This window comes from Priapulus caudatus, unplaced genomic scaffold (assembly GCF_000485595.1).
Source record: "Priapulus caudatus unplaced genomic scaffold, Priapulus_caudatus-5.0.1 Scaffold788, whole genome shotgun sequence".
NCBI classification, from domain to species: domain Eukaryota; kingdom Metazoa; phylum Priapulida; class Priapulimorpha; order Priapulimorphida; family Priapulidae; genus Priapulus; species Priapulus caudatus.
The window spans coordinates 10422-23315 of record NW_014577849.1 but is presented as its reverse complement, the minus strand read 5'-3'; the positions used below and the strand labels follow the sequence as shown (position 1 = coordinate 23315).

The 12894-nt window shown below is 43.4% G+C and overlaps 1 protein-coding gene across 1 annotated transcript in view; it reads right to left on the bottom strand.

Moving 5' to 3' along the window:
* Positions 1-2282: 2282 nt before the first annotated feature.
* The window catches only part of LOC106813530 (delphilin-like), a 12980-nt gene continuing 2368 nt past the window's right edge, over positions 2283-12894 (bottom strand). Inside the window, exons 3-10 of the mRNA XM_014817688.1 lie at positions 10459-10613; positions 8089-8214; positions 7547-7635; positions 6419-6488; positions 6230-6318; positions 5746-5858; positions 3911-4127; positions 2283-2386 (exon numbers count right to left, since the gene is read on the bottom strand). Coding sequence (XP_014673174.1) covers positions 2283-2386; positions 3911-4127; positions 5746-5858; positions 6230-6318; positions 6419-6488; positions 7547-7635; positions 8089-8214; positions 10459-10613 — 963 coding nt within the window. The remainder of the gene's footprint in view (positions 2387-3910; positions 4128-5745; positions 5859-6229; positions 6319-6418; positions 6489-7546; positions 7636-8088; positions 8215-10458; positions 10614-12894) is intronic.

Here is a 12894-nt window from a genome sequence, read left to right as displayed (position 1 = left end):
GTTTTCTCGGAAAGCGTTGACCTTCGACTGTATCGTATTCCTGTGTTGCGGAGTGACCAGCGAGCGGCCAGGATGTTGGACCAACATAACCTGACTTCGAAGGTAAGTGTCGATGAGATGTCCTGTAGCTCTTCCAGCAGTTGATACTTTCACTTGCCGAAACGAATGTATGACAGTGAAAATGCTGGAGGCACCTCGCTTTAGCGATAAATTGACCTGTAACAAATACAGATTACAGAATACCAGCGTACAGTACCAGTTACATATACAGATACAATATACAGATTCAGCATACAGTCAGAATCAAAATGTGTGCATACCTTAAACATGCTACAAAAATGCCACGAGGTTAGCCTCTAACATCTTTAGGATTACATACGTTCTTCGTCCTTGCTATATTTAGGGCGAACAGCGGCTATAGATGCAAGATCTAATGCCTGGCGATTACTCTGTTACCTGTAAAGCATGCAACAAAGATGGCGTACGATGCTACAACGGTACGTGAGATAGCGTCGCAACATCTCTAGACGTAACTGCGGCCATGCAATCCGCAATGGCCGCTTAGCTTTGAGGATTTGACACTTTGTTCATGTCTTCCAATCACAGTCACGTCGTCCCCCTTTAATGATCATAAATTTTGTGAGTTACAATATCATTCGACCCACGGAAATCTTCATCCCGAGGCAACTAGGGCATTTTTCTGCTACGCTACGGTTTCATACGATAGAGTTGTGGCCCAAATAGCGAATATAACCGCTGTTTTGCGGCGCCATAAGTTTTTTCTTTTCATTTTTCGCCATACTGTAGCGACATAGCCCCGTCCTTTTTGTTGATTGCTTATGAATGCGGCGTCAAGCGACTGTGAGCTGACTCTTGCTACTACTGCAGAGCCCGTTGACTTTTCGTAAATTCAATGAAAGCATTTTTTCCCGCGATGCATCGGCATCTGAAAATTCTAGCATTTTCACTCGCTATCGCAAGTCAACGGACGCGCGTCATTCAAGTAAAACTTTGTGTATTTCCATAATTTCACTTGTATGATTTCACAATTTTCTCATTTTGCCCATATAAATTGATGACGAATCCACGTATTGTGATTTAAGTCTTTCTGACGGCACAAGCTGTCTGCCCATCAAATGGCTTCGAACGTCAGTAGCGTCATTCGCACAACCGCACGCTCACGTCGTGTGCGTAACCGGTTCTTTGTGCTGCCACTTCGCTAGCAAGGCGAGCTACCGCGTCAGACGTTTCTGTGGCAGCCTCCAGCCTCCGCTGGCTGTGATGGCCGCGCTGTTTAAGTCTTGCTAACCTGTTCGTTTGAGTTATCTAAACCAGCATCCTAAACCTATCAATAAATGTTATGAGTTCTTATCGACGGAGACATCAACAATAATGATTTATTTAATACTACATTTCATTAATAATTAATATTTTTCCAGTCTCGGCATCCGCTATCATAGCGTTATAACCTCCTATTATTAAATCCCCTACGGCATGAATCATTTTGAGGTGACATTTTTATCACTTGGCCTATTACATCAACCCGATCCTTTCTTTGTTTCGTGAATCTTTCATATAACTATTATATTTGTCTTTGTTTCATCATATTAAATCTCTAATCTTGTTTGATTCAGCTAATCTGAGCGGGCTAAACCGGACAGGCTCTCCGACCTGTTACACGTCGTTAGGAACATGTACCCAACTGTAGTGTTACGCACGGAATGGAACTCCTCCTGTGCGCCACATCTCAGCAGCCATGACTGCAGCGATTTTTTATATTATATTATAAACCTCTAAATTCCCCTGAATATCCGTCCACCTATAATTCATGTCATCTTCTAAAACTACAGGCCATCCCGCTGACCGCTGAGGAGCGTGCGCCAGGGCCAATCTTCGCAGCGCACGTCTCCCTTGCGGAGCGCGCTTCATACTTGACAATCGCCGCGGCTCCGCGGTGCCGCCACTCTCCCGCGACTGCGCGTCTCCATCGCGCCGCAGCGTTAGGCCATCAACCAGCCAAAGCTGCTGCCACGCCAATCTTGTATCCCATGTCTGCTCTGGATCTACAACGTTCTGCCTTTGACAATGCCGGCACAGGGCTAGATTGCACGACCAAGTGCCGAGTCTCCACTCCTCATACCCTGACACATGCCGATACCACCGCCCTCACCGTTTGTTCGTCCGTCAGTGCTGCCAGGATGTGTTTCGAGCAGAGTACGGTTTCGGTCGGGCTTGAGCCAGGAACAGCAGCACTGCGTCATTGAAGCGGCTGCTCTCTGCCATTAGTACATGGAAAGACTCCAGTCCTGTGGCGACCCCGGATGCCCAGTCATCTGCGTCGCCGTGTCGCGGTGCGTATCCTCCGGCTCCATTCCCACGTCGTCGTCTGCCGGGGAAATTAAACACGTGTACGTGTAGACAGACGATATCATGATATGTTAGTCTTCACCCTAACCCTAACCCTAACCTCTCACACCAACCCACTCTCCTTCCTCCCTCGCACAACCACTCACTCTCCTCCTTTCCCTCTCGCACCCCACCTGCTCTCCTTACCTCCCTCCTCACACACCTCTCAGCTCTCTTTTCCTTTCCTTCCTCCGCACACCCGCCTTCTCCTTCCTCCCTCTCACAGCCTCTTCACTCTCTTTTCCTCCTCTTCGCACCCCACCGCTCCTCCCTTCCTCACTCTCCACACCACTCCTCTCCTTCCTTTCCTCTCGCACCACCCGCTCTCCTCTCCCTCTCACAACCCTCTCACTCTCCTTTCCTCCCGTGGCAACAACCCTCTCACTCTCTTTCTTCCTCGCAAAAAAAAACCCACCCCGTCTCCTTCCTCCCCTCTCACCAACCTCTCACTCTCTTTCCTTCCTCTCGCACCCACCCGCTCTGCTTCCTTCCTCTCCCACCAACCCACTCTCCTTCCTCCCTCTCACAACCTCTCACTCTCTTTCCTCCCTCTCACAACCTCTCACTCTCTTTCCTTCCTCTCGCACCCACCCGCTCTGCTTCCTTCCTCTCCCACCAAACCCACTCTCCTTCCTCCCTCTCACAACCTTCCATCACCTCTCTTTCCTCCTCTCACACTCCTCACTCTCTTTCCCTTTCCTCTCGCACCACCGCTCTGCTTCCTTCCTCTCCACCAACCCACTCTCCTCTCCCTTTCTCACAACCTCTCACTTTTCTTTCCTTTCCTCTCTGCACCCATCCGCTCTGCTCTGCCTTCCCTCGGCCCACACCCTCTCCTTCCTCCCTCTCACAACTCTCACTCTCTTTTCCTTCCTCTCGCACACCCCGCTCTCCTCCTCCCTCTCACAACCGCTCCACTCTCTTTCCTTCTCTCGCACCCACCGCTCTCTTCCTCCCTCTCACACACCTCTCATCTCTTTTCCTTCCTCTCGCACCCACCGCGCTTCCTTCCTCTCCCTCTCAACCTCTGCTCACGGCTCTTTCCGTCTCTCCTTTCGTTCCCCTCATACTCGTCTTTCTGTCCTTCTCTCCTCTTTCTTCACAATCTCCTCCTTTCCTCTCACACCAACCCGCTCTCCTTCCTCCCTCGCACAACCACTCACTCTCCTCCTTTCCTCTCGCACCCACCCGCTCTCCTTCCTCCCTCTCACAACCTCTCACTCTCTTTCCTTCCTCTCGCACCCACCCGCTCTCCTTCCTCCCTCTCACAACCTCTCACTCTCTTTCCTTCCTCTCGCACCCACCTGCTCTCCTTCCTCCCTCTCACAACCTCTCACTCTCTTTCCTTCCTCTCGCACCCACCCGCTCTCCTTCCTCCCTCTCACAACCTCTCACTCTCTTTCCTTCCTCTCGCACCCACCCGCTCTCCTTCATCCCTCTCGCACTCACTCACTCTCTTTCCCATCTCTCGAATCCCACCAGCTCTTTTCCATGCCTCACTCACCCATGTCGCTGCGGGGTATCGGGACCGTGTCGGCTATGTAGCGCTTGTGGTCGCCGCTCAGCAGCGGCATGATGTACGCCCACAGAGTCTTCTTCGACGGCGTGTCGAGGATCGGCGCCAGCGACTCCACCAGGTGGCGCACGTTGTGCGACTCGTTGTAGTGGTGCAGCTCCTTTCGGAAGCTCAGCCGCTCCATGTCAGTGAGGAGGTAATGGATCTGCATGGAAACAAGTGAACATTGTTTGTAGAACAAAGCGTAGGTAGTGAATCTGCAACGAAACAAGTGAACATTGCTTGTAGAACAAAGCGTAGGTAGTGAATCTGCAACAAAACAAGTAAACATTGCTTGTAGAACAAAATCTAGGTAGTGAGTCTGCAACAAAACAAATGAACATTGCTTGTAGAACAAAGCGTAGGTAGTGAATCTGCAATTAAACAAGTGAATGACACTCATAGAACAATCGGCAGCAGCCTCGGGTAATGTGGATTTAAAATGACAGTGGATGTGAAAATGCTGGCAGTGACCACCCTCTAGTGGCATGAACGACACAGGTCCCTGAAACGACCCTGCCCAATAACTGTTAAGAAGAATTCGAAGAATTTGAGGTAATAAATCTGAAATAAAACATAGTCATCATTTAAGCATGGGTATACACACGCACGGGTTTGGCCACAAATTCAGAGGCCGACCCTACTAGAACTTTAATTATCGGCTTCGCGGGGACAGAAACCATACATGAATCAACGTGCTGGTATACAACCGTAAACACACATTGCAGCGCTGTATAATCTAATCGTAGATGTGGATACTTCCACGATTCAATGATTGGCCACTTGGAATGCCTAATATGGATTTGCAAGTATTCGGACCAATTACGTGTGTTTGTTGTGTCCTTGACTTCAGAGAATGAAGTGCCCATAGAACGGATGATGGATGATGACAACAGACAAGCAGGATGGAGATGATGTGATGAGCACACACGCACACACGCTCCCACTATCTAAAAGTTTCATGACCTAATCATTCTTGAAAGTGTTGTTGCGATCATAAATAACTAAAATAGTAATTTCCATATAATATGACCAATAATGACCATATAATAACTACTACACGACACACAGAGTGGTGGTACAGCAACTATAGTAACAGGGTGCGAAATTAACAGGAGTCCGGAGTCAAATACTCCCTGATTTACTGTCGGACTCCCTGATTTGACATATGCAGGAGTCCGTGTGACTCCCTGAAAATTCTGCCATACTAACTAGTTCGTTCCGGAGTACGGCCTCGCGGAATTACTGTATTTTTTTTAGCTAATGTCCAAAGGAAATTTGGCAGACGTGCAACTGCATGAATCTTAAAAATAAGCACATGCGTTATTGTTAATATCTTTAATTTTGAAACTCAGACTGCGGACTTCCTCATTTTGCTGCGGACTCCCACTTTTTGAGGGTAGGGAGTCCGTTGGACTCCCTTGTTCAAAAGTTCATTTCTACCCCTGTAGTAGATAGGTAGCGTGTGATATCACAATCAGCAAAAAAGGTGAAAATGACAGCAGACTACTCACATTGCATTAAAAAAAATGCAACAACAAGCGTCCATATGAACTGCTTCACTCACTCACCTTCTGAATACTCTAGCATATATTTCACATGTGTATTAATAGGTTAAAATCTGCCAGTTGTTGCACACATGGCTCACTCATCAATTAGCGACTAACTTAAGGAATTGAAAAACTGAAAAAATGCACCAACAGAAAAAGAAAGTACAAATGAATAAAAGATTGCAATCTCGACAAAAAAATTAGCTACAACAGGTTCAATCCACACTCCATTACCTGCTGTCTGAAATCCCTGCCAGAAGAACTTACAGTGCTGTAGGCCTGCATCCATTCTGACGACAGCTGAGATGCCACCGACTCCATCGATGTGGATTTGTGCAGCTGTGACCCTGAAAATGACTCCAAGGTTATTCAAGAAGAACTCAGACAAGTGTCAGCAGAAGTCAGACAAGGGTCAACCTGCGGCCAGGGAATGGTCAGCCATAGTGACGATCTGTATGATACATCTAAAATATAGGAAGCATGCACCTCTCAAGGATAACAAAACTGGGCTACTTTCTACAGTCTAACGATGCTGGAATGCATCTCTGCAGCACGAAACTGGGATGCACCACTATAACAAAATACAGATGGGATGCTAATGTTTATGTACGACAGATGGACGGACGAAGCTACAGAAAAAGCAATGTATGGACAACGGATGCCAGTAGCAGCTAAAAATAGATATACAGTAGTTATATATATATAATTATATGAATACCTTCCACAGGCTTTCTGTGTATGACATCTAGTGTAGGACTAGAACCACTACCATGTAGTAACATGACCAGATGCTTGTGAGTACACTTCCTGTAAAAGACAGCACAATACTGCATGTAGCAAGCAATATCAATATAAATATCCAACATTTCGATACAGAATCAATGTGACTGTTATTAATTGCTCTCACCTGACATCTAGGCCATTCAACTTTAGGATATAGTCGCCTGGTAATAATCCAGCCTTCTCCGCGGGGCTGCCTGCAGCGAACAAACAGTGATTATGTATAGATATCTTAGTTTACATATCTCTTTCTCTCCCTCTCCCTCTCCTTCTATGTCTCTCTTCCCCCTTTCTCTCCTTCGACGTCTCTCTTGCTCCCTCATTCTCACTCCCACTCTCTATCACTCATCCTCCTTTCCCACTCTTCCAATTCTCTAAGCAATTCATATTGCTGTACAACCTTCATATTTCATAACAAATTTATTAGACAGATAGCTATACTGCCCTCCTTATACATGGTAATCACCTATTTACCACACAATATCAAGCTTGTTGCTCCACTGAAACTTGTGTCGTATCTCCAAGTCCCTATAGCAAGCACCCTTCTGACTGGATTCAACTTGCATGCTACTATTCCATTATTTCCCCATTAGTTGTTGAGCTGAGATTGTAAACACTAGTAGCTCTCGCTATGGAGGTTGAAATTAGTGTTATGACAACGAGTATAAGAAATTGAGTGTGAAAACAATTCGGACCAATTACTTACATGGCCCTTTGACGTTTAACTGCAAGACTCGATGGCCTATTTTTCTGTAGTTAATGCCGAATTATTTCTTCATGCTTACTGTGCCGGTGCGTATGCATCGTGTATGTAATGAATACAACAATAAAATCAAGACCAGTAAATTACTGACCCATTACCATAATTGTGAGAATTTGGGTCAGCTAGGCACTCATGTAATTAATAAATCGGTATGATTACCATTCATTGATCCTGTAATTATTTGGATGGGGAGGTGAACTCTTGTCGAAATATTTTCACTGCTATATGCTTCATATACTATTACATTCAGCATTTGTTAATTTCCTTATCAGTATAACACATAAAGCCGCTTATTTAATGGAATAAACGTAAAGATTATAGCGAAACTTTACATGGCTACGACGCCACCCTTCCTTTCACCCTCACCCTCTCAATTGTTCCTCATGTTTATGCTCTCTGAATGAACATGCATCTGCAATTAAGTTGCAGCAAAGATGCCTGGGCATTGATCGATCAACATGCATAATTCATTACCAGGTAAGAAACTCTTACCTGGATCAATAGACTCGATGTACACTGGACTATGGCCTCGTAGGATGAAGCCAAAACTTCCCTTGACCGGCCTCTGCACAACCACGGTCCTGGAATGATAGATAACAACAACAATAACAATAATAATAATAATAATATAATATAACTGGAATAACAATAGATTAAGGATGTTGTATTATAACAAATGCCCAGGTCACAAATCAAGTTGGTATATAATTTATTCAATCGCTGCCGAGTTAACAATTCGTCGCTTGGCCTCACGCTAGAGTTTTCACGTTTTTCTCTATCTGGAATAGCTTATTTATTATATTTCAACAAAAAGATAAAAGAAAGACATTGGTGAAAAAATAGAGAGTTAGACCCTGTACACATACAAGCAGACACCCACTTGCTACATGGCTGCCTTGCATTAACTAATCGTGACGTCTTATTTCAGATCATACGTTTGCAATAGTAGGGTTTAGTTGCATGCCCTTTGATGAGGAGCAAAGAATGGAATTAACCCTCACTATTGTCGTTATGACGTATGTCACCCCTATTACCGTTTCGCCGGTTCTGCCTGCTCGACTGTGTGTGGCATGCTTATCTTGTCAGTGACTCGATCGTAGACGGGCTGCGTCTCTATGATGGCGTCGAACCTCGCTCGGTGCTTCTGCGGCACAAACGCCCTGAAAAGAAATGTTATCAGTCTATACCTGGCAATAGGCATGAGGTTGCTTGGACTAGGAATTGTTCTCACAAAATTGCAAAAACTCAGAAAACACATTAATGAGCTGTGATCAAGGATGGCTCATAACACTAACAATTGAGGATCGTGCATATGCCTGAGATTAATTTTTTTAAATGTGCTGCCGATAAACCGGTGAACATGAAGGTGTAAACTCATGGCACTCATGCCGCTGCTTTGACCTTGTAATACTGTAGAGTTAAAACCATTTATTTATACTACGAAATATGATAAAGTTTGATAATGTGCCAGCTAACACATTCACAATTAATAAACAACATTGTAAACCAATATTTGCTGGCAGTGTAACTGGTGGTTGTACATGTGGCGAGGGTTTTCCGTTGCTAGAAATCATTTAGAAAGGCCACTTGGCATTGTCGTTGTTCCATGGTGCTTGTTGGCGACAGCCAAGGATAGATGTTTCATGTGGTGTTATATATAGCATATATGTTTTATACATGTAGTTTTTAGGTGCTAGAATACTAGGAAACTCGTTTCATGGTAATATAGTAGCACAGCGTAGCAGTTTTCGATGAGTTGCTTACTAGCTGTATATACCTGGTCTTAAATGTAACCATACAATTTTACTTGGAATTGTTTCCTGAATTACGTTATAAGCTGCAGTAGAAATGTATTTTTCCTTTGTGTACGTTTTGCTATCCTTGTAGTTTTTCTTCTCTAGTCTAACCTTATATTCTTTGTAAAACATTTCTTCATAACTTATTTCCGAACTTGCGTTGTGACCCATTTTAGCATTATGCTTGTTATCCTAGATTTACTGGTATATATATTTATTATATATATATATACATATTTTTTACATGTTTTATCTAGAATACCTATATAGCTATATACCAACGCTGCTTCAACATTCACGCTGTCCGTTTATAAATCCCCCCACATATTTTTAGTCAATAGTGTGCTAATAATTGACACGTATAATATTTGATTTCCAAAAATTCATGTCTGTTTCTTCCCACTAGATACGCGACTAACGTCGTACACGTACTTCTCATACGCCACAAATCTAGGCCCTGCACTGCCATAACTTCAAAGAAATGCAGGAAACCTTTTCGAGAACATTATTCATCAGTCACTATACTGTTTCCTGTTACCACTTCTGCTATGAGTGAAGGCAATTTAAGATCATTAGCTTGATTAACAGATTAATAATACATCCGTCGTGTCGAGGCTTGCTAGATATAATATAGACTATGGCTGGGTGAAGGAGGAGGTAAGTAAGTAAGTGCTTTATAGTAAAATTGTAGTAGAACAGTTTTGTATTGTGTGGGAAATTTTTTTTATCAGGTCAACTGCACTTTCAGTGGCCTATTATATACTTATAATCTTATTCTAGTATTATAATATTACACCAATGCTGGAATTGCATAGTCGATTATTGGTTACACCCTACTGATTGCTAATCGATTATAATCAGATGATCATGCAGTTAATCATTATAATGCATGCTGGGTTATGACCTGTATATACCATTGTTATTGTATTAATGAGGGAAAAGCCAATTAAAAGCAGTAACGCGTACACTTTGTATTTTCATTTGCTAATATAGTGGTAGGAGCAACACCTAACTCCTCCCTGAAATCAAATTTTACACCTGAATTACAAAAGCAAATAAATCTATTTTACATTTACATTTACATTACACAGTGGTACTTTGGATATACACATATGTATTTTACACACACATAGAACCACGAAGTAACAAGAGGCCAAGTATCAATCATATGTATGATCACATCATCTGCAGTCTACTACCTTGTAGGCATCCCTATTCCTTAATGTTTGAAAGCTGCTAATATTACTCAGAAAGCTCATGCATACGGTTAACATTAGAGTGACAACCCTGTTTTCCAGGGTTGGGCCAGGATCAGAATATGAACAATGACTCTCATATCCATGGCTGTTCTCAGGATCTATACGAAAAACAGAAGACCCCCATTCATATATGCATTGCAATGATTTTTGCAAGGTCACAATTAGGAAACACATTTTCAAACTTTCTATCCTGAGATACAGGAAAGGTTTTCGATAAGGACCTGGGATCGCAATTTCCTACAGACCTTCATTATATAACTGGATATACATTCCTAATTTCCCTACATGAAAGTTTTTCGGCCAAAACTAGGAATTCCTCCAAGCTGCTCAACGCGTGGCGTTACTGTACCTGATGTCGCCCACCAGCTGTCTCTGCTCAGGTGTGCTCAGCAGGGTTGCCAACCGCTGGCTAAAGTCTCCCACGTTCTGGTTGGCCGCGTACTGCCGCATGCAGTCCAGCACCGCGCTCTGCTTGTCCTGATCATTAGCCAGCACCGTGTTCAACTGCAAAGACATGTTGCGCGTCTTATTGTATCGGCCAAGGTTCGGTGTAGCGAGATACATTTTACAGGTCATGTGTTTTTCAGACAGAGTTACGTAATGAGTGTCGCAAAACAAGATGGGGTAGACAAGAATCGATCGTGGGGCCAAGATACATGCCGACAAGTTGCAGTAGTGTACGTGCGATCGAGTGAGGAGTTACTCGTGACTTTTAACGGGGATGTGGAGGAGAAATGGGACGTGTGTTCCTTGCTGTTATGGTCCTCATAGTCAGTGGGTCACGCCTGTCATATGCAATAGGAGGAGGGATGAGAGGTGGGGAGATGCGACTGTCTTACATCACAGATGCAAGAATGACAGAGGGGGTATGTCACACGTCATATATGCACGGATGACAGAGGGGGTGCACCATATGTCACGGGTGCAAGGAATGAGAGATGTAGGGGGATGTGCCATACGTCATGGATGCAGAGAAGAGAGTTGGGGAGGCTGGGGGACCTGCCACTCATAACAAATGCAGGGATAAGAGAGATGGGGGATGTGCCATATGTCACGGATGAAGGGATGAGATAGTTGGGAGTGTGGTGGATGTGCCATAGTATGTCTGCGTGTATTAACAGTACACTCACAACACAAACGTATTACGAGTATGTTAAAGCCTTAGAAATATATAATAAACCACTAGTTATATATTTCTACGGCTGAGGTACAGCGAGTTCTGTGTGTGCTCTGCAGGGATAAGAGGTGAGTGAAGGGCTATACATCATGGATGTAGGGATGAGAGATGGGGGGGGGGGATAGATAGATAGACTGAGAGATGGGGGGGGGGGATGACGGATAGTGTGGATGAATGAACACTTAATTGTAATTAGCAGGAGTGTCATAATATAGATTAATGAGATAGATAATCTATATTATGACACACCTGTAATTATAATACAGTGCACGAGTGAGTAAATGCTTTTCCCCACTAGCCTTCACCTTATATTTATAAAGTCAGCGTAGAGAGAACGGTAAAGCGCTCGAGAAAATATGAAGCCACTATAGATGCAAGAAAATACATCTAGCAGAGATAACAGACAATTAACACAAATTAAATCACACGTCCAAATACAGAAGCAATTTCTTCTTTCTTTAATCACGTGCGAATGAAAGCATATGTGCTCCTTTTAGTTTAATGAAATCATATAGGAGGAGAAATAGAAATGATTAAATATGGCATACGCACCGTTGCCATGGCTACAGTTACAAATTTAGCAGTTGAGTTGCAGCTGTCACATGTATTAATACATATTAATATACTTTTGTATAGATATCTGGAATGACTACACGCACCAAGACTGCTATATGCCAAATGGTTTGTAGTTTTAATATTTTATAGTAGGTTTTCATGACTATAGTTTATATAGATAACTCAAACTAGGGTGACTAAATGCACTAAGGCTGCTATTTGTCAAAATAGTTTGTAGTTTTTATTGTTTTATAAGAAGGCTTTCATGACTTGGTGAGGGAAAGGTGATATACACGTGCAGACAGTAGTCGTAGCAAAGCAATGCTCCTACATGTGTATGCACATGAGTTAAAACAATCGCTTTCCTTCCACCCTCTTCAAATATTGAAATTGTACTGATTAATTACTTGCAGGTTTTGCCTTACAATTGCCATGTACAACTTTAAAGTTTCATTTGCCCTGGATAAGGTTCAATATAATTACTCTCAAATGCACCCCCTGAACTCATTGTTTATACATGGTCAATAGATCCTGGCCAAGCTTTGGGCACCCTACTGGATTCGGATATCTGACGAAGCAGCATAATGTATTGTGAAAGCCCACCGTTTAATTATTAACTGATCATTGATCCAGTCCGCAGACTGTATGGTAGATAGCATTGTAGTACTACAGTCATTACCTATTAATGAAGACCTATTGATTTGCGGGAGCCAATCTACTTCGGGCACGGTTACTGTAGGTGATTGTGCTAGGTAGGTGTAAGTGATTGTGCACTCGCAGACAATGATTTTACGCTACTGGTAAGAAACAAGAATATTGGGTGGGTCATGAATGGCAGGCAAGCAAAACGTCATTCTAGATAATACTTTCTATATAATAATGATAGTGTCTACCACCGTAATAGAACACATACATGTGACAGAAATTAGAAACCCTGGAACAAACAGATGGAACCCGACAGTGTTAACTGCATAGATATTTTGGAAAGCTATGATATATATATATACTAGCTGCGGGTACCCGCTGCGCTGGGTAAAAACGTGCTACTAATTC